The following is a 25,960-nucleotide window of genomic DNA, read 5'->3' on the forward strand; positions in this document are numbered from 1 at the left end:
ACTGTGTATGAAGGAACTCCTTCCCTTCCCTGCTTCCCATGTTTGTTGCAAATACTCTGTCTTGTTACAAAGCTCTAAAGAAAACAGAAACTTTCATCCAAAATATATCAGGGAAATTCCACACTATTTAATAAACCATTTAAGTGTAGGACAATACACTGCAATTGAATTTCAACACATTGATAGAGGCAAATCTACTTAGACAAGGTTTAGCCTACAAAAAACTTAAACATGACTGAAAGGTATCCTCCGTAGTAAACATTTAAGGTAATTCTCAGAGTTGCTAGTGCTTATGTAACTGTAGTAAAGAAATTTCTACAAGGACTGTACAACATTTATCCAAGTGGCTAAAAAAAGTGGCAAAGACCTACTTTTTTTCCAAAACATCAAAACAGAAATATACCTGCTCCATTGATGTTTCATGAAGTTCATTGAGGTTCAGTGTGTAAATACCTTCTTCTGCACCAAATATCAAGTACTGATCTGCAAACACAAAAAAAAATAATCTAGCTATCCTGATTTAGGAAAGGTGTGTTTTTTTGTAAGAGTATGCAGCTCTTTACCAAAAAAAGACTTCAAAAAAAGTTATACATATTGAAACAAACCAACCTATAACAGTTATGGTGTTTGAAAGCATGGAAAATTAATCTTGCTAAGGAAGCTTAAGTTTGTGGATGGGGCTGTTTTAAGACATTAGGAAAGATCAGTCTTTCTTGCAACTAACAATTGGAATAAAAAACAGCAGTGATACACATACAAGCAAGAATTCATGTGAATAATTTCCTCATATACAGATCATCCTACTTAGACATTTCCATATTTTTTGTGACATATTCATAGCCTTCTTTTGGAGTACTTCAACAGCAGTATTGACTGGAGTGTTTTGTCAGTACTTTGGGAGTGCCTCACTTGTGAACATAATTAATATCCTGAATTGCATTTAGGCATGCAAACAAGACAGACATCTTATATTGCGAAGATGCGAACAGCAAAAGATTGACTTCTGCAATTTAAATTTCAAAAAAACTTCAGTATTTTCTGGCTTACTCATGTCTATACAGCCTATCATCAAAAGGTGAAACTGCACGCAACATGAGTGCAATGTTACCAATTATCCCTTCCACCAGGCTATAAAGTACTAAAATACACGCAAAAACAGAGTTGCAGAAACCTGTAGTACCAGAAAGATTTAGGGGGAAATAAATTATTAATAATCATCTGAATTCTAAGTAAATCAATCTCAACTAGGTCCTCCAGCAGTCAGATTTTCAAAAATAAATTATGAGTGGCATCTTGGACTAAAATGTTGAGAAGAGTCTCGAATTAAAAACAAGCAAAATACTTTTTACCATTGATATGCAATTTATTCTTTTTAAGCAAAGCTGAAATCTATGTCCCACATATCTTAATGTAATTAAAAAAACCCAACACTGAACTTCAGAGAGCAGTTGTAATTAAAGAACTTCTGCTTATATGACTAAACCTATTTTACAATAATGTGTATTGTAAAAGGAATTGTCTTGCTCATTTAAGCCCTCTTGAAATCCAAGGAGAGGACAACATGGGTAAAATATAGGTAATACACTACCTCTTGTATCTGGATTTATCCATGATGTTGCACAATGAATTTTTAATGGACAGCCATTGAAAACCTTTGAAAAGCAAGCACCCATCTGTAGAAGCAAAACCAATTAAAAATATATGTATGAAAAATTAAAATGTGACATTTCCAATAGAATTATTTTTACCTGAGATAATAAAAAAAGGTTACGAGTACTTTCATTTGCCACATGGGAAGATAATCTCATGCAGACAAGTTGACAAAGGAATTTTTTTTAAAGTGATTTTTCCTTTGTGCATAAGACTTTCTGAACAAACATTCCACAAACAGCACTTCAGAATTTGCTCTTAAATTAGCAATCTAAGCACACACTTACTAAAAAAGGTGAACAACCTGAAAACAGTTCCTGAATTGTGTAACTTTAGAAAGTCTCAGAGAAACTTCATTCTTGCTGTATTTCACACATTTAAAATAAAATGCTAGGTCACGCAAGAGACAAAATCTTAGCCTCAGATTCTCTATTAGTTGTTTCGAATTAACTTATTTTCAATATTGATTGCTTCCCAACGGGAAACCTCAGGTAGACTCCTTGTTCAGCATAACACTAATAAACTCAGTTTAACTATGAAGTGTTTTGCATAGTATAATATAATCAAGCTCGCCATCTTGCCCCTAGTGAAATGCAAGGATTTGTAGGTATTTATAAGAACACTTCGTAAATTTGCTCTAAGATTACATAAAAGCACATGCCAGGGCTTTCTCCTTTCTCCTTAAACATCAACAAAATAACTAACCATCCTATTTTGTTAAGAAACAAGAGGTGATCAATAGTACTGTAGATGATGCAGAAGTAAACAGCAATTAGTGAAGTGAAACATTATTTATCAAATGATGGTCAAACACAACAAGAAATCATAGGTCAGGGTTGCCATCCTGACTATAAGCAGGTGTCACCTTTACACAAAGCTATACACTCTGTAATACAGCTACAGAATGGCAAGACTTTCACTTTATATTAATACTTTGTGAATTATCAAACTATAAACTGAATTAACCAAATAGCTTTTGTGTTAACATTTGGACAATTTTTTTTTGTTAACCTGTTGCTGCGTAAGAAAGTCTGTACACATTTTAGTGATTTCTGAACACAGTTTAGTTTAATAAGAAAAGAAAAATAACTTCATAATTAGCCCTTTAAAATGAGAAGCAGCAGAAATTAGATCCTTCTTTGTGCTTCGGACATCTCTCACTCTCACTATAATGAAGTCCATGAGATTGTTCATATATACTGATGTGAGGGAAGAATCAAATTTATTAAGGTAATCAGCAAAACATGAAAGACCCCACTGCACAAAGACAGGGGAAAGGACTTCAGCACTGCTAGTACTGCTGTAGAAGTCCGAGTACCAAGACAGGAGGTGGCTGCTTGCTAGACAATGAGATGATCCTTCTGCAGGTATCTTCACAGGAAGAAGTCTGAAGGAGGGATGACACACACACACAAAAAAAAAAAAAAAAGGAAAAAACCCAATCCACCAACAATAAAGGGCTTTTTTTGTGGTTTTATGGAAGCCTCTTCCCAAGTGTGCAGGGTACTGAAAGGCACTCAACAGAAAATACCAAATGACACTTGAAGCACTGATCTCCTAGAATACTGCTGTTTCTGCTGCTCCTGTAACCAGCTATGCCATTCTCCTTGACCCTTTCCAAGCACTGAAGAGAGATGCTGCACCGTGGACAGAAGCTGTGCTCACTGCTAAGACCTTAGCTGAGCTCTGCAGTGATAAGCTAGATAAAAAAGGAGGAGGATATCAGAGGAGACTAGCCATTTTCCTCTGGCCATTCTCAGCCCTGGTCTCCAAGAAGCCTGCAGAGCCAAGATGCCACTGACAAATGCCTCAGAAGGGTAAACAGAGCCTGAGGGTATCATCTCTAAGTATCAAACAAATCTCAAGGATACAGCTGAGAATCAGACATATTATTAAACTGAGCTGCTAGTGGGGGAAAAAAAAAACACCCAGAAACATGCAAGAAAGGGTTGAAGCCAGGCTGCTTGATTTAACTGCTGCCATGGAGGCATTTAAACCTCAATGGAATTTCAGCAGGCTGGACATTCCCTCATTGGCAAGATCTAATAGGTGTCCCTGTGCTGCAAGCCACCTAAAACAGCAGGTAAAAACACACTACCAAACTGGGTTATTAAGAAGGGTGAACACAATCTCTAGAGTTACAGGCAAGCATGCATACAGAACATCTAAATATTTCAGAGGACAGTAAGAATGCAAAACACTTCATACCACTTGGCAACATACTGAAGAACCACAAATAAATCAATAAAAACACCAAACCCAAACAAACAAGAATCGGAACAATGACATACCACAGAAAAAGAACAGAAGAGACTGAAATACTGTTTTACTTGCAGTAGCAGAGTATTTGGTAAGTAAGATTCCCAGGTGATGGTAGGATGCAAAACATGCTCCACAACACAGAAAAGTAACAAGTCCAGTAATCCAAATGACCTGGAGAAAAAACCCTTCCCTACCCAAAATTTCATTTTTTGGCAACTCATGGAGACAGCAGGCAGCGAGGAACGTGTAAGTGCCAGATTGGTCTTCAACACTTAACAGGAAGGTTATAAAGTTTGTTGTACATAAAAGGTGAGGTGTGATGAGGGAAGAAGAGAGGAGAAAGTTTCTAACCCGAGGACCAGGAGAACCAGAGAATCAGTGCACTACAAATATGCATGAACACGCAGAGAGCAGTCCAATACCCAAAGATTCATTTGATCAGCTACAGAAGTTTTCCTGTTTTAGTCAGTCTCTTTTTACAGCTTCATTAGCAACTCAAAGTCATTCTCTGATGGCCAGTTCTGGAAGTTTGTGGCAAAAGTTCAACATGTATTACTTCATTTTGAGCTAGTTATTTTCTAGCCTTTTTCTCATTCTAGTCACCAAATCTATCATATTTCCCCATTCCTCACGATGATTCAGTTCTTTTCAGTGCTAGGAGTGCTTCCAAATTTCTGTCATCCACTAGTTTAAAGTGTGCACTCCTAGCTCATCCATTTAGCTTGTTATTTACTTTATTAAAGCAGGATTAACCTCAATAAATGATGCTAAACATATCAAGAATTCAGAGCTCTGGAACAATCCTGTGCATTTATGTGACAGATTACACTTCTAAGGAACAGAAGCATGGTATCTACTGAGTCCGGACTCAGTATTTTCCAGCCATTCTGTATGAAAAAACAAGGCATTCCAGTGGTGTTTCAGGAAAGTTTCATCTCCCTTGCTGGTCCACTCAGGCAACAGTTGGGATGAAACAACTGTCCTGCTTCTCTAAAGTGGGCAGGAAGCAAAAAGTAATACCATTTGCACTTACAAATCCTTTTAGCAATTTTATTTTCTTATCTAAAGACAAGAAACTGTTCTGGCTTAGCAGTAATGTAGCAAAAAGCTTAGTTTAAAATCAGATTAATCCACCATTTTGTGCACAGCACAACTACACAAATGCATGTGCCAGCACTCAAGAAGGAGAGTGGTGAGGGCAGAAACAAATGGCCAAGAAGAAAGGAAAGACTGGCTCTTCTGATCGCGATGCTACGTAAAAGCACAGTAACAAGCCCATGCAGACATTACAATTAAATTCTAGTTTGCTTTATGTTATGAAGGTACACACAGATGTTTGTAACAATTATTTCCAGCCCTAAGGCATCTATGAATCCTATCTTTAGAAGTTTTGAAACCTATAGCTGCACAGCATAAACTTGGAGCTATTTGCAATTCCTGAGAGGCATCAGCCCCTCAGACCAGTTAGTACTTCCAGTACACTGAAAGTACTTCTGTGATATTAGTCACAGAACTCTCATTCACTTTTTAATGAAGGAAGCAAACAAAAAACCTTCCAAAATTTACTTCAAGAGCAAAAAAAACCATAAAAACCCCCACCAATCAAGGGTGATTTCTGAAGTACCATACCTGTGGCTTAACACTTCTAAGAGATACTGACTTTTATAATTTAAAAAAAATACTACAAACATTCAAAAAGACGCACTTTCTCAGCTTTAGTAAGAAAACATATCCTGCTTCCAACATGCATTTGTATGACTCAGTAATACTCACATGTACTTTAGGTGTGGGAGGAAGGCCATTACTAAGTGGTTTCTAGAAAACAAAAGTTAAGTTTGTTTACACTCTGATGCACACATATGCATTAACAGCATATTCTCTCCCTACATTACAGCATAATCAAAATACAAGTGTAAAAACTTATTTCAGAATGCTGTTAAAAGCACTTGATATATAATTGAGCATAATTATACTAGGAGAAAAGAAAAAGCCAATAATTCTGTCTGCATAACAAATAAATATAAAACACTCCCTGCAGATTTAAGACAATGGAGTTGTGTTGTATATCTCTATACTATGCTAAATGGAAGACACTAGGCATCTAACTGGGACACTCTGCTGTGTCCAATGCCACATGCACTAGATCTGAAAGCTGGCTGAGCTTTGGCTACAGTCCCATTTTTAAGCATGAGGTTAGACTAGTGACCTCCCCTTCCAACCAACACTTCCGTAATTCTATATGAGCTTCTAACCACATGTCTCTAGTGGCTACACACCACTACCTATCAGTATAATTTTCTTTCATTAAAACCTCTACTGTGATTCCCTAATATCTCCTCAGGGAATATCTGCATCGTCTATTGCACAACTTTTTCCCATTACAGTGATGCCTGAAAGAATGCCATATCCAGCAATACAAAGTCTAAGCAATATTGCAGCAATTGCTCAACTGTTCAATATTACAGCAGCATAAAACTCTTATTAGTCAATACTAGACCCACTTTCCCATATCAGTATCAATTTCTCCTAGTAAAAACATGCTTCCAACGAAATGTATTTTACAGGTAACACTGGAAACTCCCAACACACAACTGCAAATGCCAAATTCGGAGCACTTCAGGAAATTTTATTTTCCAAAGTACTGCCAGTATTACTGGCATTCCCTTAAAGCAATCATACACACAATGTTTCTGCTCTATCTCCTCTTCACTTCTCTCAAAAGAGCAACATTTCCAACCTCATCATTAGAAGAGGCCCCCATAGAGTGCAGTTTCATGTTACATTTAGTCTACCTACAGAGGATCCACTCTCTCCTATCTCATATTCCCACTTTGGCTTCATAATAATAATGACCACTCGAAGCCAACTGCTGCTTTGATAGAAAAACTCACTTGGTAGAAGAAAAGGGGGCACAGGAGTATTCCCTTTCCTCAGCTCACAGCTGAATCAGATTACACAGTGTGAAACCACTTCTCTCCATGAGTGCAACTTTACATGAGTATATGTAGTTCAAGCCTGACACACAGCTCAGGCTGCTAAACCCTGAAAACCCAGAGCTCTAGGGACCAGCAGCTTGCCCAACTGGACCCTCAATCTACATTTCTCCATTTTTCTGCCCCAAATACCAAAAAGCCTGTATATTTACATCTGGGCTAGGAGTAGGACTCATTTGGGAACTGCAATCCATCTCCTTTCCCGGGGCCAGTCAAATCCTCCAGCAAGCCATCAGGTGGCAGCATATTCATTAATTTCCTCATTTACTTAAACAGTCATTGCTCAGTACAACACATTACACCTTTCTTGCGGTTATCTCCCTCTTGTTACATGTCTCTCAGGTATGTGAATACAAACAAGTAAATCTTGTATATCCATGATTACGTTAGTTTCTGATGAAAATTAAATACTGACTCAAACCTCAGTTTAACACTGTATCACAACTGGATGATCTAGCAAAACTGTGCTTTGATTCAAAGTAAACAAGTCACTATCCAGTATAAGAGTGTACCCGCCCCTTTTCATTGCACATGTAGAACAGTTGAGACAACTTTAAAATAACACCTAGAAGCTTAAATACCTACCAGTAATTCCTTCTTTTCTTTCCTTGAAAAATCAGTGTCTCTAACTTCATTCTGTTGATGTGGTGATCCCTCTTTTTCACCATTTAACTGTACAGAAGTGACTCCATTACCTAGAAGGAATCGTATTTAAAAATGTGTTCTACCTTGAACTCAACAAGCAGTCTGGCCTAAAAACAATTCTGAAGGCCCCAAACTTCCACTTATGTCAGAACACATTCCAATATGCTGATTTATTTGTGAAGCATGTTATGCTCCTACATGTGCACGTGTAACCATCTAGTCACATTCAATCTCAGTTCCTGGCTTTTAGTAATTACTGTAACAAGTCTATTGTGGACATAGAAAGGGACGCAGTCACAATTAGGGGGGAAAACTTATTTAACATATTTAAAGAAAAACATGGCTATATCTAACACTTCAATTATCAATTCTTTATAAATACCCTTGAGGCATGTCTTCACACTGGATGCTTAAGCGTTACAATCAAATCTGTAACGCATCAACTGCAGTACTAAATATGTAGCAAGGAAGAGACAGCAAGGTATCAATTAAGAGTCAGACATTAAGCTTCCTTAAACCAAGCCAGTCCACGAGAACTCTCAAAGCTTCAGACTTCAACAAAAGCATAAAAAGAACAGCCTGAGCAAACAGCAAACACAATTACCTCCTATACTACCCAACTCAGTTCATTACATATAAAGCAAATTTTGAAAGCAAACCTCTATTCTTGACAGGTCAAATGAAAACAGCAGCTGACACACAGGGCCAGAATCAGAAACCTACATACAGGAAAACTTTTTTTAAATCCCTGTGACACTACATTACAAGCCTGTTGCTTAGAAAAGCAATTGTGTCACCAATGGTATCAACAGGAATTGTGTCAGTGAGTTTACTAGAAGGTATATTTAACCTTCTTAAGAGTTAAGCACACTTTCTTCATGTATTGGGGCTTTCATGCACTGTTACTTGCCCACCACAGAAAAATTACCACAGTGTTTTAATGTGTGCATAGGTGAGGACATAGAAATAAAATCACATCAGATTATTTAAGAAATATTTGTATACTTCTTGATGTCACATTTATTACCTAAAGCATTAGATTTCTGTGGAGGTAACCGAGGAGGTGGTGGTCTGGGTGGAACCTGACATGCAGACTTCGCTGGACTCTCTGATGTTGGGCATCTCTTGATTGTTCCTTGATTATCATTTTCAGAAGAATGAGTTTCTTGGGGGATAAAGATGGATTTAGGCTGGAAAAGACAGTAATAATAAAAACGTAATGAAAAAAGATTCAAAGCATCCATCCTACTTCTCAATGAGAAAAAAAAAACCCAACACATGCAATACTTAGATCGTGGAATTTTCACAAGTAAATTGGTAAAGCATCATGTTCTGCCATGCAGATTTCTTTCAAAAAACAAACCTTGTTATTGACAAAGGACAGATTCAAAATCGTCGTATTCAAGTACAGCATTGAACAATTACTGCACATGTCAAAATGCCAGTTTGTGACTACAGATAACCAAACAAGACATTTAAGGAGAAACCAGGAAACATTCAAAGATACAGCCAGGACTTTGTGTGAAGAGTCCCAAATAGGAGATATAACCACAAAGAGCAACATTGTTTACATGCAGGCTGAACTAATGCTGCTTGTAAAATCCTTAGTTAGGCAAGAGAGCGCAGGTGGGCAAGTCATCAAACCTGCAGTTTTTGCCCTGGAAACGAACAGCCAGAGGGTAAAAAAAAAAAAGTTTTTTTTGTTTTTATCTTTGCTCATATTAAGTTAACTTCAGTGTGAAAAGATTCACTTACTCTTTAAGTGCCAGCATGCAAAACCTAACTTGATACAGGTATTCCTCTGAAGATACCATTTAGACATAAAAAAATTTTAATTCCAAAAGTTAGCAAGCAGATGCTTTATTTGGCAGCTCCTTATTAATAATTACTCGTGGCACTAAATTTTTTACCTACCCAATTTATCCCTCCCAAAATATCAGAAGTGTAATCAGAACTTTCACACTGAAACACCCTACAGTGCAAGACTTCATGCAGATTTGCAATTAAAGGCTACAAACACAGAGGTCAGACCTCTAGATATACCCTTGACTTAAAACTTGATTTAAGTCTTCAAGCCATTGCTCAAGTGACAGAACCATCAGTACAGTCATTTAGACGCTTCTGCATTTGTTTATTTAAAGTGCCCTTTTATTCTGGGCAACAAAATCCCCCTCACTTACCTTTGGTGGTAAAGGAGGTGGCACTTTAGGTTTCATAGTAGCACTATAATGAAAAGAAAGAAAACAGATCATTATCCAGTGTAGCTCTTCGAATCTGGCACTGAAGTGTTAAAGAAGATACAGGATTTTTTAAACGCCATACAAACACCATCAACTTGTCAACAGCAGTATTATATCCAAATAGCTGCATCATGAATATTTTCAAACGTTTTGTTATTGCTCTGCATACCACAGATACTATCTACAAACTCAAGTATCAAGATCCTCCCTAGAGAGCACAAAGTGACATGAACTGCTTTGTTGGAGATGCACATACTCATGCAGAAAAAAGTAGGGAGATGCAGAGCTGGCCTGCTATTTCATCTGTTGAAAGGAGAAAGATTTAGTGAGCTTTTCTAAAGGGCCAACTGTAGGTATACAGGGCTAAGGGGAGTTAAAAGAAAACCGATGAATACCATTCCTTGAAAAATTTACCACTGACTTCTTCAGAAGAGCCTTACACATGAAAGCAAATTCTACCTGCAGTGGACAGCCTACTGTCTGGGTTGGTTTGGTGTGTCTTTTCTTCCATGAGGTTTTTTTTTTTCACAGAAGTCTTGGGTATTACAATTTTTTAATGCAAGAACAATTCAACAGCTTGGCTCAACAGTACAAGATATTAGCAGGAAGCAAGAAAGTGGAAGCATCAAGAGCACTTTTCCTCTGCTGATTCTATGTTTTAAATAACATGCTGCATTGAAAAAAAATAATCCTAAATGCCGAATTTTTATGTTTTTAAAAACTCTTACGCATTGTCCTACTTCCTAATCTTTTGGAACAGAAAATTAGTTCCATTAAATAAATTAGGATTGCAGCTGTGAACACTTTACAGTCTTGCAAAAATATTTTCCTTATTTTTAAAAATTATGTTCCAAAGTTTTGGGAAAACAACCTATTAAGATAGCTGTTTGCTTGTTTACAGATCGACAGCTTGTTGCTTTGCTTCATTCTTTTCAGGAGTTTCAGTCCTGGCATCTTATCACTTGCTTTTACTTCAGATAAGCTGAAAGGTTATCTGAGAATTGGTTACCCTGCGTTGTACACTTCAGCTGCTATGGTGGTAGAAATTATCTTCTCTTCATAACGTGGGAAGAAGCTTAAATCCTCAGTGTGTCCAAACTCCATTTGCATTTTATTTAATATTCTTCCCTGCATCTCAGACAGCCATCACAGTGTTTGTGGGCAGCCAAATGTAAAAACCAAAAAAGGCAATGATTTGGCATAAATGTGACAGATATTTGTGCAAAGGACTGTGCACCCTGGTTTCAACAGCAAGGTTTATGCACTGTTTGTCACCGTTGATCATGCAGGGCAGTGCCCCAATAATTTCTGCTTTCCCAGTTTCCACAGCCAGGAAATTCAAGCATCATCAGCTTTGCTGAACATAAGAAATAAAAAAACCAATTAAAAATATAAAATAAAGACAGAGGATTTTATACTGTTCCCTGAAGCATGTGAATTCTCTGCTATGAATCACCCAGCTTCAGTCATGCAGAGACACAGGTTTGGACTGGAAGGCACACAGGTGCTTCATTGTTTTTGTTCTGGATCTGAAGGGAGAAGTGATTGATGTCACATGCACTCTTCAATTGCAACTCCATCTCACAGATTATAAGTCAAACAAAAGCTTTGAATCTTCAATGGACTCCAGAGAAAGATATCCAAGACCAAGCTGATGAACCAACATATTGCAACAGAGCTTTGGGTTCAAGCAGATACCCAAAGGAAAGGCACAGATGCAGAATCTGTCTGATCCAAGGTTGAGATATTCAAGGCTTACACCTTGAGGTAAGCTTACAGGAAACTGTCAGGCCCTTTCTGTAGGGCAAGAGTACCTTCAGGCCCTCTCCACAGGGCAAGAGTACCTAGGATGAAATATGGGAAGTAGTAAAAAACAACATGACTTTTTTGGTAGACCATCGGTGGTGACTGTCTTTAGGGTCAGACAAATCGGAGCCTCTCCAGAAGCTATCAGGTTCTTTCTCACTTAACCTGAAAAAGAAAATCCACAGAAATGCGACAGAAGCAGCTAAAGCCAAATGCTGTTTGAAAGTTCTGATGGATCTTGTGCGAGGAACAAGGATCCCAAAGCACTGAACAAAGAAATCACTGCAAACACTTCAAGGCAGCAGGGATCAAGAGGTTCTAAGCCTTGTATCATCACTGAAGTCAAAAATACTGGCTGCAAACAAAACAAGAGGGGGGAGGCAGAGAAACAAGCAAAAAAACCCAGGCAGACACAGAGCTGTACACGAAAACCATCCAGAGGTTCGTATGGATGAAGGAACCAAGCTGAGCTGGCTTGCAGCAGTGCAGATATCCAGAGCATCTTCTGCCAGAGCGGAGCGGGCAGTATATGGAGCTATAGGGGACCATTACATCCTACAGTGCAGAAGCCTGAATTATAATTACCAGGTCTATCCAGCTATGAGTAAAGCAGGTTCTCAGCTTGGTCCAAATGCAAGGAAGTAAATCAATGAACAGTGTTATCAACCTCCTCCTCCCCAAAGACAAGACATAGGAGCTTATATTATTGATGAACTACATAATCAGTCACACCTTTTTAAAACTGCTTAATAATGAAATATGAAGATCTTATGGAATTAGCAAGGGAATAAAGCCTGCTAAAAACTGTATTTAAGTACTGCTTGTGTCAAACAACAATCATACTTGTGTTTTCCGAAGTTGATCATTAAACAAGGCAAGTGTAATGTAATTACAACAGACACTATCAGTAGCTTTATCTTTCTTGAAGGGGGCTGTCCTTCATGCTCCAGTGACATAACCCACTGTCTTCGTTATAAAAGAACAGCAGTGAACTCAGGGAGGGATGGTGGTGGTGGTATGTGGCTCTCTGTAAGAGATGCCCGTTTAACAGGTTTCTAGTATGAAGCAACGGCTTTCAGAATTATCCATTAATATTAACAAGACTTCTGTCACAGTGGCATCTTTCTTTTTGGTCTTTATGTCATTTTAGGAATGTAAACTTCCAAATACTGGCTGCACATTGTTTCAGCTCTTATCTGTCAATCAAAAGGAGCCCAGGGATACTTATACCAGTGGAATTTACTATGAACATAAACAATTTAATAGGTGCCTATTTATACTGCCTTTGCAGTCACATAACCTTGCTCCCTCTGTGGTAAGGGAGCCAGCTCTGTTCTAAGATCAAGAACCCATACAAGCATGCTACCAGCTGAGAATGCAGACAGGACAAATTCAAGTCATCTAGAGAAGACAGTTCTGTATATATATTATGTATTTTTAATGAGTTTTATTTTAATATACAGTCATCAGTTCTGAAGACGACACTGGGACTGGGGTCAGACAAATTACCAGCTCAGTGTAACTATATCAAGATTTTGTTCAATAATAGAAGATAAAAGGACAACTGTATCAAGCCAGGAACAGGACTTTTTTGCCCCCTAATTTATCACAAGTTTATCAACAGAATATGAAAACTTCCAGTGATGTAACCTTGGAACAACATTAAATTTCTATCTTTAAAAATGCTATAGAAGAAAAAGAATCCTGAGCTATCAGGGACAGAACATGATTCAATTTTTTTCCCTCCACCTATTCAAGAATCAGCTTATATTTATCTTTATTTTTACAAGAAGAAAGGACTTACCGTTTAGCATCATCATCTGCATCGTCATCTTCTAAATGTGCCACATGTCCCCTAAGAAAATGAACAAGGTACTATGGCTGAGTGAGTTGTATTAAAATTAGCTTGGCTACTGTGAAAAATTCTAAGCTCAAGGGCTACTAACTCTTTTACAGAATTTTACTGTCTTTTAGCTTTTTATCATCATTACCCTTTAAAGCACAGTTGCAATCCAGACAACTAAGCCTCTCCCATATCCTCTCAACAAGTACAGGGACAAACCAGAACTAGTTGTGACAGATGTAAGAAATCAACACACAAATGACATTGAAACACACAAGGGCGGGGAGGGGGGAGAAGAAAAAAAAATAATAGAATTACCGCTGATGCAGTTCTTCTTCAACTGATTTTAAGAGACTCCTTCAGCATTAAATAAGAATAAGAACACAGTTCAATTGTGGCACACAAACTTAATTATCAAAAGCTAGGGCAAATGCTCCTAAACTAATCGATATATAATCCAAAGCATACTATTTCAGCTGTCTTTCAGAACATACATCCAACACCAACATACAAATGAACACAGCTGCCTTTTTTTTTTTACAACAAACTTTCATATGCGCTTATTAATTATTGCTATTAAGTGCAGTGGTCCTTGTTCCTTGCACTGTAAAACAGACAGGGCCGTCTTAGTTTGACACAATTTAAAACAAATCCACACTATCCAAGAAAACCATAATCATTAAAAAAAACCAAAAATCAGATTGACAAGAGGATTAAACTGCTACTGGAATAAATTAATTCGTCTCCAATTAATTTTTGTAACATTCTGAACTTCTTCATTTCTGTGTCTGTCTGAAAACACAGACAGGAAGGAATAGCAGACAAAACACAGGGATGAGAAACAACAGGATTTCAGAAGATACCAGTATTCGTATTTTCCCCAGCTGGAAGACTGCATAAAAATATCATGTTCTATGCTTACGATTTTCTGCATTTTTTTAATGCAGAAATGTTTTAAAGCACAGCTAGGCATCCCAATTCTGACATGCATAAAAGTAATTAAGAAATTGGGTGGAAAGGAAGAATTATATGGAAAGCTATTGCATATGATTAAAACAACAGAATTATTAAATGTATGAACATGAAGTTAAAAGGACTTTGCTGAGACAGGTAAGTTTTATTTTTTAGAGCATCTGTAATTGAAAGTTCTTAGTGTCCCACAACATGAAGAAAGGTATAAAGCAATGTCACAAGTGCAGCACTGGTAGCTCCCTACATGGGGTAAAATTGTGCTCTGTGGGACCCATCATGCAGAACATTTTGTTAACCACCAGACCAAGACAACATCTTCTAAAAGGAAGCTTACAGCACCATAGAAACAATATGGTCAACACAGCCTCACCGAATAGTGCTGTAATTCTGTATTACTGGAATTACTATTATTTTAGAAATAAAGTGATTTTGGAATTTTAACTGGCTGATTTATTTGGAATTGTAACTACATCCCTTTCAGCTAATGCATTGAATGCACATTTATGATTTTTATAGTAGAACAGTCTCAGATGAATTTAAGACAGAAAATGCTGTTGCTTACTCACTTATTTGCTCCCAAGAAGTAGCCACACTGAGGACCATGACCATATTCTAGCTGTAGATCCTACAAATATAAGACAAAAAAACCTTTAAGACAAACTGGTGAACGTCAAACACATACCCTGTGTCATGCTGCTGTTACCCCCTCTGCCATGTGTGCTAACAAACTCATTCCTCTGGCCTTCCTGGCTCCTAACACCACTCTCATGCCCATCACTCCCCAAAATCTCCTCTCTTCTAGTTTGCTGCATCTCCAATTCCTTTTAAAACTCTGACCTTAGCCCCCTTCCTTGGACACACAGATCCTTTGCTCAAATAAAGCTGGCTGCAGAAAAGGAAACAAAACAACAAAAATAATGTAACAATTTTAAAAAACCCAAGCAAATCCAAAAAAACCAATGACAACAAAAAAGACTTTGTGATCTACCACACCCCGTAGAGAACCCAGCCATCCCTCACTGGCACACTGTAGTATTCATTCCAGATGGGGAGTAGTTCTAGCCTGAAATTACTTTAGCACATGGGGTCGTTAAATAAGCAGAGAGAACAGTAAGAGTGTTTTTACAGCTCTGGTTACAGCAATATATATTTTAAGGATAAATAGAGATGTTCTCATGTATGCTTTAAGATTGCCTCTTGTATCGAAAAGAAAAACAGCGTATTAACAGCTAAGTCAAGCACTCAAGCAATCACCAAGCACAGGCTACTTAGATAAAGAAGTGGCAATAGGCCTCCAACACTGCTATTCGATAGATGCTGTATGGCATACAAATTTAATGCATTAATGGGAATATAGGGACCATACTGAAATGTCACTGAATCTGCATCTGCCAGGAGGATACTGCTGTAGTTGCAGGGTATTTTTTTTTCTTCAGGTGGATCACAACAGGAAAAATCTGAGCATAAATTTGCTTCCAAAACACTGAGTATTCACCAGGAGAAATGAACTCTTGATACCTAAGTTAGCTATAAATGGAGGTACATTGCTCCTTTCTAGAAAACATTTTCAAGGTCTCCCAAAATCATCTGTTAAACAGTCCTCTTTCAGCTGCAGCCCATATCAAAAGCATGCTATCACTCAGAAAGATGCGCAGATATCCAAGCTATAAGAGTAATAAGCTTCGATTAGATGGATAATTCATGGGGCTGGTCTCTCAAAAGGGCATTTAAAAAAAGAAAAAAAAAAATCACAGGAAAAGTCTCACACTAGATTTGCCAGCGCTCCAAGCTGATGAAGCAGAAACCACGGCAGCTTTCAGCTCCAGACTGAAGGGCGATCACTCTAAGACAAAGCTCTGTGTATTATTTTCTGCTTGGCGAGGAGTTCAAGTTGTTTACTGCACTCTGAGTTCTGCTGTGTAAGGCTAAGTAGTAGTCTCCACATGGGTGTTTCTACCACAGCTGTCAGCAGTAATTGATTGCTTCAGTGACTTTCTATATTTTCCCAAGGCAAGTGAGATATTGTGGAAAAAACAGAATGTAACAGATAATTACTTGATGTAAAAGAATGCATAGATCACAGGGCTGAATAAAAATTGTGAAGGCAAGCCCAGTGGTGGCATTTCCTGAACTGTGGAAAGACTGACTTTTCAATCTTTCCACCAACTTTATCACACACCTTTTTTTCTAGAGAAATTAAGAAACCCCAAAATCACCAGTTCCCACCCACTTCAATGGATCTGACTCACAGGGGCCACCGGACTTTCCCCCTAGACACCTGTCTGTGGAGCTAGAAAGCCTGGTGCTGGCAGGGAGGAAGGTTGGCTTGCTCCTCCCTAGGAACGTGACCTGGGACCTGCAAGGTGGCAGATGAAAGGGGTCAGGCCTCAGTCATGGGCATCTTTGATCTCTTCTGCTACCCTTACCTTCCTGCTTCAAAGTTTCATCCTCCTCCTATGCCCTGGTCTCAATTCCTCCTGCTCCTTGCTCCAAACAAGCTCAACAAGTCTCCTTCCCTCAAGAAAGGCCACTCTAGGCCCTCTGCAATGTCAAGTCTCTTCCTCACCCCCCAGCATCTGTCACCTTATCCTGGCAATCCCCTTCTGCTGGTCCTCATCACCAGTTGATGTACTCCAGTCCACCACAAAGAAACACAGATCTAGCTTTCTTTACTATGAGTACTTCCATACAACCTCAAGAACTTTCACACATAAGCACAGGTATTTTGAGGATTCAGGCTCTAGAGCAGAAAATACCATGACTTAAAACATAAGATGTCACCAGACTCATAAACAAGGAGGTTAAACAGGTTGTGTGAGTCTACATAAGAGGACATCAGAACAAAGACTGGGAGGCTGTTGAGAAACACAACCCCAGATTAATATAAAGAAATCTGAGATTTTCACCTTGAAGTGACAAACGTTTTGCCTACACATTGCAGAATCACACTGATCAGAAGTGGGAAAGATCACATGCTGGGCAGAGCTAAAACATCTGCCCATTTTAATTTACACACTGTACAATACATGGCTCTATATATTGTCAGCAATGACAGGAAAGCTCGTAAGAGAAAACAGGCAAATCTCCATAAAACGTAAAGAGCCTTCATCTGTCACCAAACGTTTTTAGCCTTAATTTTTTTAAATGAAAAATTGCATCTGCCAGAATTACTTCAATGCTTTAAAGAGACAAAAGCTTTGTTTTGATTCAGTCTACTATTGTGCTGCCTATTAGTATTTATTTGACTATGATTCTAATTGGATATACTTTTCCCCCCCCCCCCCCCCCTTAACTAGCTTGTTAGTGTTCTTCTAATCCCTTTAATATTGCTGGCTTTCACCCCACATTTGGGGTGAAGCAATCCACTGCTACTGAAATTCCTTGTTCTGCACTCTTGACAGATAAATACTTTGGGCTAGAGAGCTTTTAAGAAGCACAACACATTTTTTCTTGTACCCTCTATTCCATATATAAACTTTCTAGCTAGATACTAGATATAAAAACATCAGTAAATACTGCATGTATCCTGCAAAGCCTCCAGTGAGCTGTTAGACTTTATCAGAACAACCAGTATAACTAGATTTTTTTAAAGCTAAACAAAGGTATTTTTCAACAAAACAGAAGTCTTAATCAGTTATGGATTCCCACTGGTAAGAACAGATTAGCACTAATTACTAAATGGTGCAACAACTGGCTTAGTAAAAGCTGTTAATAGCTTTAATAAAAAAATGTAATAAAAGCTCTCCTGCATCCCTAAAGTAACCCAACAACTTTATGAGTCTACATTAGCATTTTCTTTTAACATACGTACAAAACCGATTAGTTAAATAAAATTCTTTTTAGATCAGACAACATTCACACTGAATAAATCTGAGCAACTAGACAAGATATTTTCCAAGAGAATCTCAAGATCTACAGGCAACAGGAATGAGAAGGGTCAATAATCTTGGTGTTAAATCAAAGATGAAATCCCAGATTATTCTGCATTTAGCCTCAGGTTACCAACAACCCATTCCTGAACCAACACAACTGGGTACAAGACAGAATGCTATTTGCTGGCAATGATAAAAAGGTAATATGGAGAGTAATTACCAGTTCTTCTCAACAGCCTGCATAATAATCAATTAAGAAGTCGTGTAGAAAGGTAAATCACACCTTCAGATAAATCACATATACAAAGTAATCAATGACTAGAAACAGCATAAAGATTTCCTCAAAACAAAGTCAAATTTGGTGGTAAGGCCGTGCTATAAAACAAATTCCCCAGGAGTGATCAAATCTACTATACCTCCTGCAGTTTCAATTTCAAAACCGGCTATTTATTTTCTGAAGAATTTCCCAATTAATTAATTACTGTACCTTTGACCAGTCTTATGTTCCTAATTTGTTCTGTAGGGCTGAGCTGTACTGGAATTTTTTAGGTGTTCAGTCCTTCAAAACCCAAAACTTAATGTATACAGTGAATCAGCAATTCACAGTTACTTCCTACACTTTCTGTTCCTGAAATCTAGTGAGAAACAAAATCATTTGAAGTGGCAACATCAAGACTTTAAATCCACAAAGCGCTGGGGTAGTAACTCTGAATTTCGAAGAATACAAATCACCTTTGGACTACTAACATATCAAACAAGGCGGCACATACAGACCTCTTTCTCAGTAAAAAGATTAAGCAATACTTATCACACTGCTTTGTAAAACAGGATGCTAATTTTACGGAAGAGTCATACTGCCTAATGCATATCCTATACTTTTAATGCCTTTTTTTTCATTAAAAAGTGCATTCTTGAACTTCTTTTGGATAGCTTAGCACAACAGAAATAGCAAGTTATAGGTATATTTTTTAAAACATGCTAAATATAATTCTTTCTTGGTGACTGACTATGGTTTTACTGTGCATCGGTGCTACACAACCATTGTTCCACTTTTCCCTTGTATTTAATTTTTCTATGCATTTTATCTGTGGATGTCCACTTGGCACAAACAGCGCTATTTCATACCCATATAATGGAACATCACTACCCTAACTAGCTACAGTAAGGCCTCAATGCAACAGGCAATTGTATGCAGCACTTTCAAACTGCCTTCTAGTGATGGAATTGAACATCTCATTTGCTCAATTACTGTTGCCAAGGCAGAAAATACCCAAAAATACAAGGAAGGAAAAGAAAGAGCAAAACCAGCATTCTAAACCCTTTGGCACTTTCTTCCCCCTTTCCACTTGTTTTGTTACCTACAGCTGAATGAAACACGAAGACTCTCTGAAATTCAGCACTGATAGCTAACCTAATTCTAAAACATATGGCAACTACTTGGATAGGAGTCTTCACAGCTTGTAACAAAAGGAAGAGTGTATGTATGCTCACGTAGTGAGGAGAAAAATGACTTAAAATGAACGAAAGGCTTCTGGGCAAAGTTCTCCATTACCTACATTGACTTCTTCAGTTCAATCCTTTCCTACCAGTATTTTAGTTTTCCTATCAGAAATAATTAACTAACACAGAATAGCTATGCTGTATGCTGAAACATTAACTGTTACTGAAACCTACTACAAATTATTAAGCCCAGAATATATTTATAAGACAAAACAAAACAAACACCAATCATGACCAAATCATTTAAACAGGACCAACCAAATGTACAAAAGCATCTGGCAAATACAACAGTGCAGATCGCATAGTAACTGCAAAACCCTTACTGAATTCCTTGCTAAAGTAGTCTAAAATGAATTCCTAACAACTGAAAAATAACTGTAGGTTGGAAGCTGAGATATCAAATCCAAGTTCTGTTCAACTCCTTTGTAACTTTCCAAACCAGTAGAATTTAACACTTTTCACTGTGTGTTGAATATTCCGGACTAAATTAAAGTGGAAACATTAAATTTCTCCCCTAATACAAAGAAAAAGAAAATCACTGGCTATGGTGTTACAAATCAGTTAGTATGATGCAGACTGGGACCAGGTGGAACGCATTCAAGTTGCTAAGGAAGCTGGCCAACATTATTATGAGACCACTTGCTAATTAAAAAAAAAAAATCAGCCCCCAAAAAACCAAACAAAACCACACACACAAACGGAAAAGAGTGGGCTGCTAGTCAGCTCCCTCAATAAGCTGGAGGAGTAGACAACAAAGCCCCATGAGGTTTAACATAGCCAACCGACAAGTCCTGCAGCTAGGACAGACCAAGGTGGCTGGGGGCAGGAAGGGCAACTGCAGAAAAGGCCAAGCACAGTGAAGCCAGAGGGGGTTATCACCTCTATTTGGCACATGGAAGGCCACACCCACACGTGGTGTCCAGTTCTGGGCTTCCCAGGAAAAAGACATTGACAGACTGGAGGGAAGCCAGCAGAAGGCCACAAAGATTGTTCAAGTGATAGAATAAATGGCACAATAGGAAAGGCTGAAAGAACAGAGCTTTTGTAGCCTGGACAAAGTAACTGCTGTCTTCAGCTATCCCACAGCACGATGTAGAGAAGACAGAGCTAGACTCTTCTCAGGTGCACAGCGAAAGCACCAGAGGCACCAGGAACAAATGCCATTTGGCCATAAGCAATCAACTCCCTCCCGCGGGAGCAGCACAGCTCTGGGACAGGGCCTAGAGATGCTCGGTTGTCTCCATCCTGAGAAACTTCAACTGGACAAGCCCAAAGTAATCTCTGGATCTAGCTTAGAAGTTGCCCCTGTTTTAAGCAGGAGTAGGCTAGAGATCTCCAGGGGTGCCTTCATACCTCATCTTTTTTGGGGGACCTCTGATGGTATTTTATAACTTAACAAGGTATGCAGCTCAGTCTATATGAACCAGAAATATTTTTCTGCTCACTATGAAAGGGAAAAAAGTTTTTGCCACAATACTTCATTGCAGATGAAGATAACCCAAACAAAAACATTTATTTGCCCAACATGACCTTTTGTTTTGAATCAGAACACAGTAAGCTCAGTTTCCCAGAAATGTTCCCAGACCCCACCACTCATACCTACAACACATCACCTTTGAGAGATGGACACAGTTACATACACAGCAACAGCTCTGCAGAAGCTGGATTTAACAGCCCTTACTCCTGGCTCCTCTCTACTCCATGCATCTCCCTCCACCATACTGACACAGCCATTTGCAATGCCACACAGGGAACCCAAATGGGGAACTGACCTGGTGGGAAAAAAACCCTGGCAGGAGTTGCATGTTCTTCCTCAGGATGTCATATATACTCAAGACTACTTCTGAACATACGCTTAAGTACAGCAAAAACACTTCAACTGACAGAAATTTGGTCCTTCTGTGTCAACTCACATAGACTCCCAAGACTGCCATCATGGTGGCTGTCACAACACAATGTTAGCCACTGGATTTTCAGGTGCTTCTCCGAGGATCAACAGCATAACATTTTAAAATTGTTCTAGAACAAAGGTGTACGTATTTTAGAGAAGATTACTTTGATTTAAACCATTTACTCACTGGAAATGCAATGCTCAGCTCTCCCACTTATTTGAGTCTGTATCCAAACAACTGCTTTTAAAGTACACAGGAAGACAGTGAAAAACATGGGAGAAGCCTTTGTTTGAGGTCTACCTTTTGTACCCTATGTAAAGTCTAACGTGCACATAAGGTAAGACACTTTTTTTTTAATGTCTTTTTTGAGTCCAGCATACTTCTGCAGCTCCTGAGGCAAAGGAGATTATCAGAAAACAAGCACCAAAACACAGCACAATGACCAGAATAGGAACACGAGGAACAAAAAAAAATGTCAGGAAGGAACACGTGCAAGAAAATTTCAAATGATGGAAAGTATCCACTATGTTACTGAGAAACTTGTTGTCAAGTTGCAGAAGAAGTAAAAAAGCTCTATCCTGAAAAAGAGAGCCTTGTACCTAGAGCAAAATATTCTGTTATTTATTTAGATATGAGGTATATTTGTAGAAGATTAAAGAGAAGTACTATCTTGTCCATTTGCATGAAGGGGGGCTTGGACACTGAATTTTCCCTGCAAACAAGACCCGTACTGAATTTCTCCATTTTTCTGGTGCATCCAGGTAGTTGTTTCAGGAGCAGAGAGGTGGAAGGAGAGGGAAGAAGCAAAGGAGAGGAATAATTTTTAAGGGTAACCACATCATAGGTGACAAATTTTAAAAAGGTAACATGCATGGTAACTACATAAGCTGCCATGGATGGAAAAGGACAGTCCAGTAAAGAGTCATGTTCTCATTTGTCTTAGACCTGCAGATATTAGGCTAGCAAGACATGCAACAACACAAAGCAACCTGAAACAGACATTTTTAAAATTAATAAACTAAAAAGACAAAACCAAAATCAAACCAAATTGAAAAACTAAAACCACACTCCCAAAACCAGAGCAACTGCACAGGATGAAAATGTTTCACCACATACAGAGAAATCTAAAGTACTGATCTCAAAACAATTTGTGCAACATTTTTATAATAAAGCAATACAGGAAGTTCCTTCCAAGAACAGGGAAGACAGTCCAAGCTCTCTGTAACTACAGTATTGGCAAATTCAAATCAAACCAAGCCAACTGATGCCAAAACAAGCAAACAAAAAAATCCAAAAAAAGACATTCCAACACCCATTTTCCATTTTCCCCTCAGTGCACTTATATTAAATGTCTCACAAATCAAAGTTAGCAGACTAACGTTCTTCATCTAGTACAGAACATTTCTTCCTTATTTTTCAACAGTATATGAAGATGTCCAAGATTTAAAAGCATTACTTTTCTAACCACACAGTGCCTAAAGAGCAAAGAAAACTCACTTTCTAGAGTAATTCCTACACTGTAATGTTAAAACCAAATTTTTTAGTATGCAGTAGGAGAAAACTTAGAAGAATTTATCAGGCTATAAACTATGCCAAATGCCTTGAAAACACTTATGACCCCACTTTCTGTTATTTGTATTAAGTGTATATTCATTCTGTAACATAATTACCATCTGGAGAATTCAGAGACTTATATTTATATAATTTTATAGTCTTTCATGGGACTATTTAAAGGAACTACCAGGCAAAGATATCAAGGGAATGTCTCTTCTATTTTTAATCAACCTCTAAAAAAATTAACAAGTTATGCAACATAAGACAGTTAAAGAAATCAGAGTGAGTGCATAATAATACTATGCCCCTTCTACAAAAGTGATTCAACTAAACATGAATACAGTTTAAATACTTTCAATACTGCACACACTAATAATTCCTTCCTACATTACAGAAATACACATATAGACTAATCCTTATACTGAATGGCTTTTGCACACATGAAAACACCAGTACACCAACAAGACAAAACATGAGCTTTGAAGAAGAAAACACACACACAAAACTAACACTGACAAAGAAAGGCATAAGATGAAAAATACCAGGTTAGATCTTGCAGTGTAGTATATTTCTTCTGAACTGTCCAAAAAATCGCTACTGTCAGGCTGTTCATTAGACAGAGATCAAGAAACTCAAGTTATTTACATTGTGACTGAAAGCCAGGTACACATAAAGGGAAATTTTCTTACTTAAAAAAAACTTGTTAGTTGAAACTCAAATCATGTTAAGACAGTTCTGGGGACAGGGGTAAAACACAACTAAGGGTTTGGTCACGTTACAAAACCACTACCAAATCACACCAAAACATTGCATTATCGTTCATCACCTGAGCTGTGGTAATGGGTGACAAACTGCCTCAGTAAGAGGCAAGTATGTACCAGTTTAACATCTCAGGGCCCCACCAAAAACAACTCATCATGCTGCAGTAGTCCAGTCTTTCTGCTTGCACATTCATACCCATGAGTAAATGAGCATAAAATTCAAGCATGCTTTAGTGAGATAGAAGCAAAAGGGTCAAAAGAACTGCTTTAATCAAAAGGTATCCACACTGTTAATGCTGGAGAAAGAGACAGGCATCTCTTGCTCCCACTTCCATTTAAAAGACTTTCTCTGCCAGAGCGTGGAGACTTATGAACTTCTCCCTCAGCCTATTTTGTGCTAAGGCTCTGCTAGAGCATCCATTCTTTGATTAGACACGCCAATTTAAATTGTCCATTAGTTCTACATCTAATGACAAAGTATGTTTTTTTCCATCTTTGGTCTCTAGACCCAACATTATCATTTTCAAAATAACAGCTCTGCTTAATCTGGAAAGGACACACCAGGTCTGCGTGCTTCATTCTGATATGAGCAGTGCAGCAGTTCATTTCCCTCTTCAGAAAGATCCAAACTAGCAGTTATAGGTCTTCCTTACAGACAGGGAGATGAGGCAAGTTCTTTGGACAGGTTTCAAATATGCAAACTCTGACAGAAATAGACAGTACTAAGTTTTTCTTATCAACAGAATTAATCTGGATCTTTCAAGCTCCTTCTTGGAGCAGCAAGAGCTTCCGAGATTCCCAAGTCCAGAGGTTCCTACTGCTAATGCACAAGGTAGGAAAAGGCTCAATTCCACCCTCCTGACAACACCTGCCAAAGAAGTGCTCTCAAAAGTTGTGCTTTAATCCCTGCAGAAAATCTCTCTCCCCAGTTCAGCAACTTTGGTTCCTATGGTGCAATAAAAACACCTCTCTGCTCCATGAAGTTGTCTAATATCTGATTTGTATCGTCAGTGACTGAAAAAACAAGAAAGAAATGGAAAAAGTATTTTTAAAACTTGAGCTTCTCCATTAGCACTTTTTTGCAATTATAATTTTGTGTGTGTATAAATAAATAAAATTCTTAAGGAGCAAAAGCATTATATTTGAACTACACAATGCTACCTATTCTATTTTCTTTATAATCCAGACAATGCAACAGGGAAGCAAAGCCAGGGTAACTTAGAATTAAATAATCATCTTGAGTTAACTGACAGGTTTATGGTAGAAACACTATGCCTTTACTACCATATTCAATAAATATTTGTATAACCAGGGCTTCTAAATGATGGCTTATGCAGTTATGTCAAGGTCTATGTAACATATCTGAAATAATTGCCTAAGTCCTACATGTGGTTTGGCAAACTATTCTCCTCCATCTCAGTCACCAGAAACTGCAGACTACCTGTCCAGCCAGTTGCTGAGGAAGAGCAAGATTATACACACGCTCATACACCCAGTGCCAGCTGACCCGCTACCAAAGGACAAGATATGGGAAAGGAGATTTTAGTACAACTACAGAGCAATACAAGGAAATCTGCATCAGAAATCCCACTCACACATGGTTTGTAGAGTATACAACAGGAAGTGCATTCCTAGGTACACGCCCTTCCCCAAACCAGCTCAGAGCAAAGGCAATGTCCCTCCCACCTATGTACCAAGCCAACTTTTTCACCTTAACACCCACCTTAGAAAAACAGAGAACATAGAAGTCTGCACTGAGGAACCAAAGGGGTGTCTTATCCAGGAATGTGAAGAAACTGCCCAGGTGCACCAATGTGGAAAGCAACAGTCTCCATAGAAGCTACTGCAATCATGTGTGAGACAGCACAGACACCTTTTCCCTCACTGCCTGAGTTCTCATATCCCTTGTACTGCCAAGTCCATAGGAAGAAAACATTGGCAATACACCTCCACAGAGTATGTCAACTTCC

At 38.3% G+C, this 25,960-nt stretch overlaps 1 protein-coding gene across 10 annotated transcripts in view; it reads right to left on the reverse strand.

The window, feature by feature from the left end:
• MAP4K3 (mitogen-activated protein kinase kinase kinase kinase 3) overlaps window positions 1-25,960 on the reverse strand; it is an 84,537-nt gene that overhangs the window by 20,455 nt on the left and 38,122 nt on the right. For 7 of the 10 annotated variants that reach the window (XR_008732705.1, XR_008732706.1, XM_055713261.1 and 4 more), the window contains 10 exons: window positions 23,772-23,834; window positions 14,978-15,036; window positions 13,758-13,796; window positions 13,401-13,451; window positions 9,731-9,773; window positions 8,578-8,740; window positions 7,491-7,600; window positions 5,686-5,727; window positions 1,589-1,673; window positions 404-483 (listed from right to left, as the gene is read on the reverse strand). Coding sequence is in view for 8 of the 10 variants with exons in the window: in XM_055713261.1 (XP_055569236.1) it covers window positions 404-483; window positions 1,589-1,673; window positions 5,686-5,727; window positions 7,491-7,600; window positions 8,578-8,740; window positions 9,731-9,773; window positions 13,401-13,451; window positions 13,758-13,796; window positions 14,978-15,036; window positions 23,772-23,834 (735 nt within the window). In the remaining 2 variants the exon portion in view is untranslated. The remainder of the gene's footprint in view (window positions 1-403; window positions 484-1,588; window positions 1,674-5,685; window positions 5,728-7,490; window positions 7,601-8,577; window positions 8,741-9,730; window positions 9,774-13,400; window positions 13,452-13,757; window positions 13,797-14,977; window positions 15,037-23,771; window positions 23,835-25,960) is intronic. The other 3 variants (XM_055713263.1, XM_055713262.1, XM_055713264.1) reach the window with 3 other exon arrangements.

Source organism: Falco cherrug, chromosome 6, assembly GCF_023634085.1.
Source record: "Falco cherrug isolate bFalChe1 chromosome 6, bFalChe1.pri, whole genome shotgun sequence".
Classification (NCBI taxonomy): domain Eukaryota; kingdom Metazoa; phylum Chordata; class Aves; order Falconiformes; family Falconidae; genus Falco; species Falco cherrug.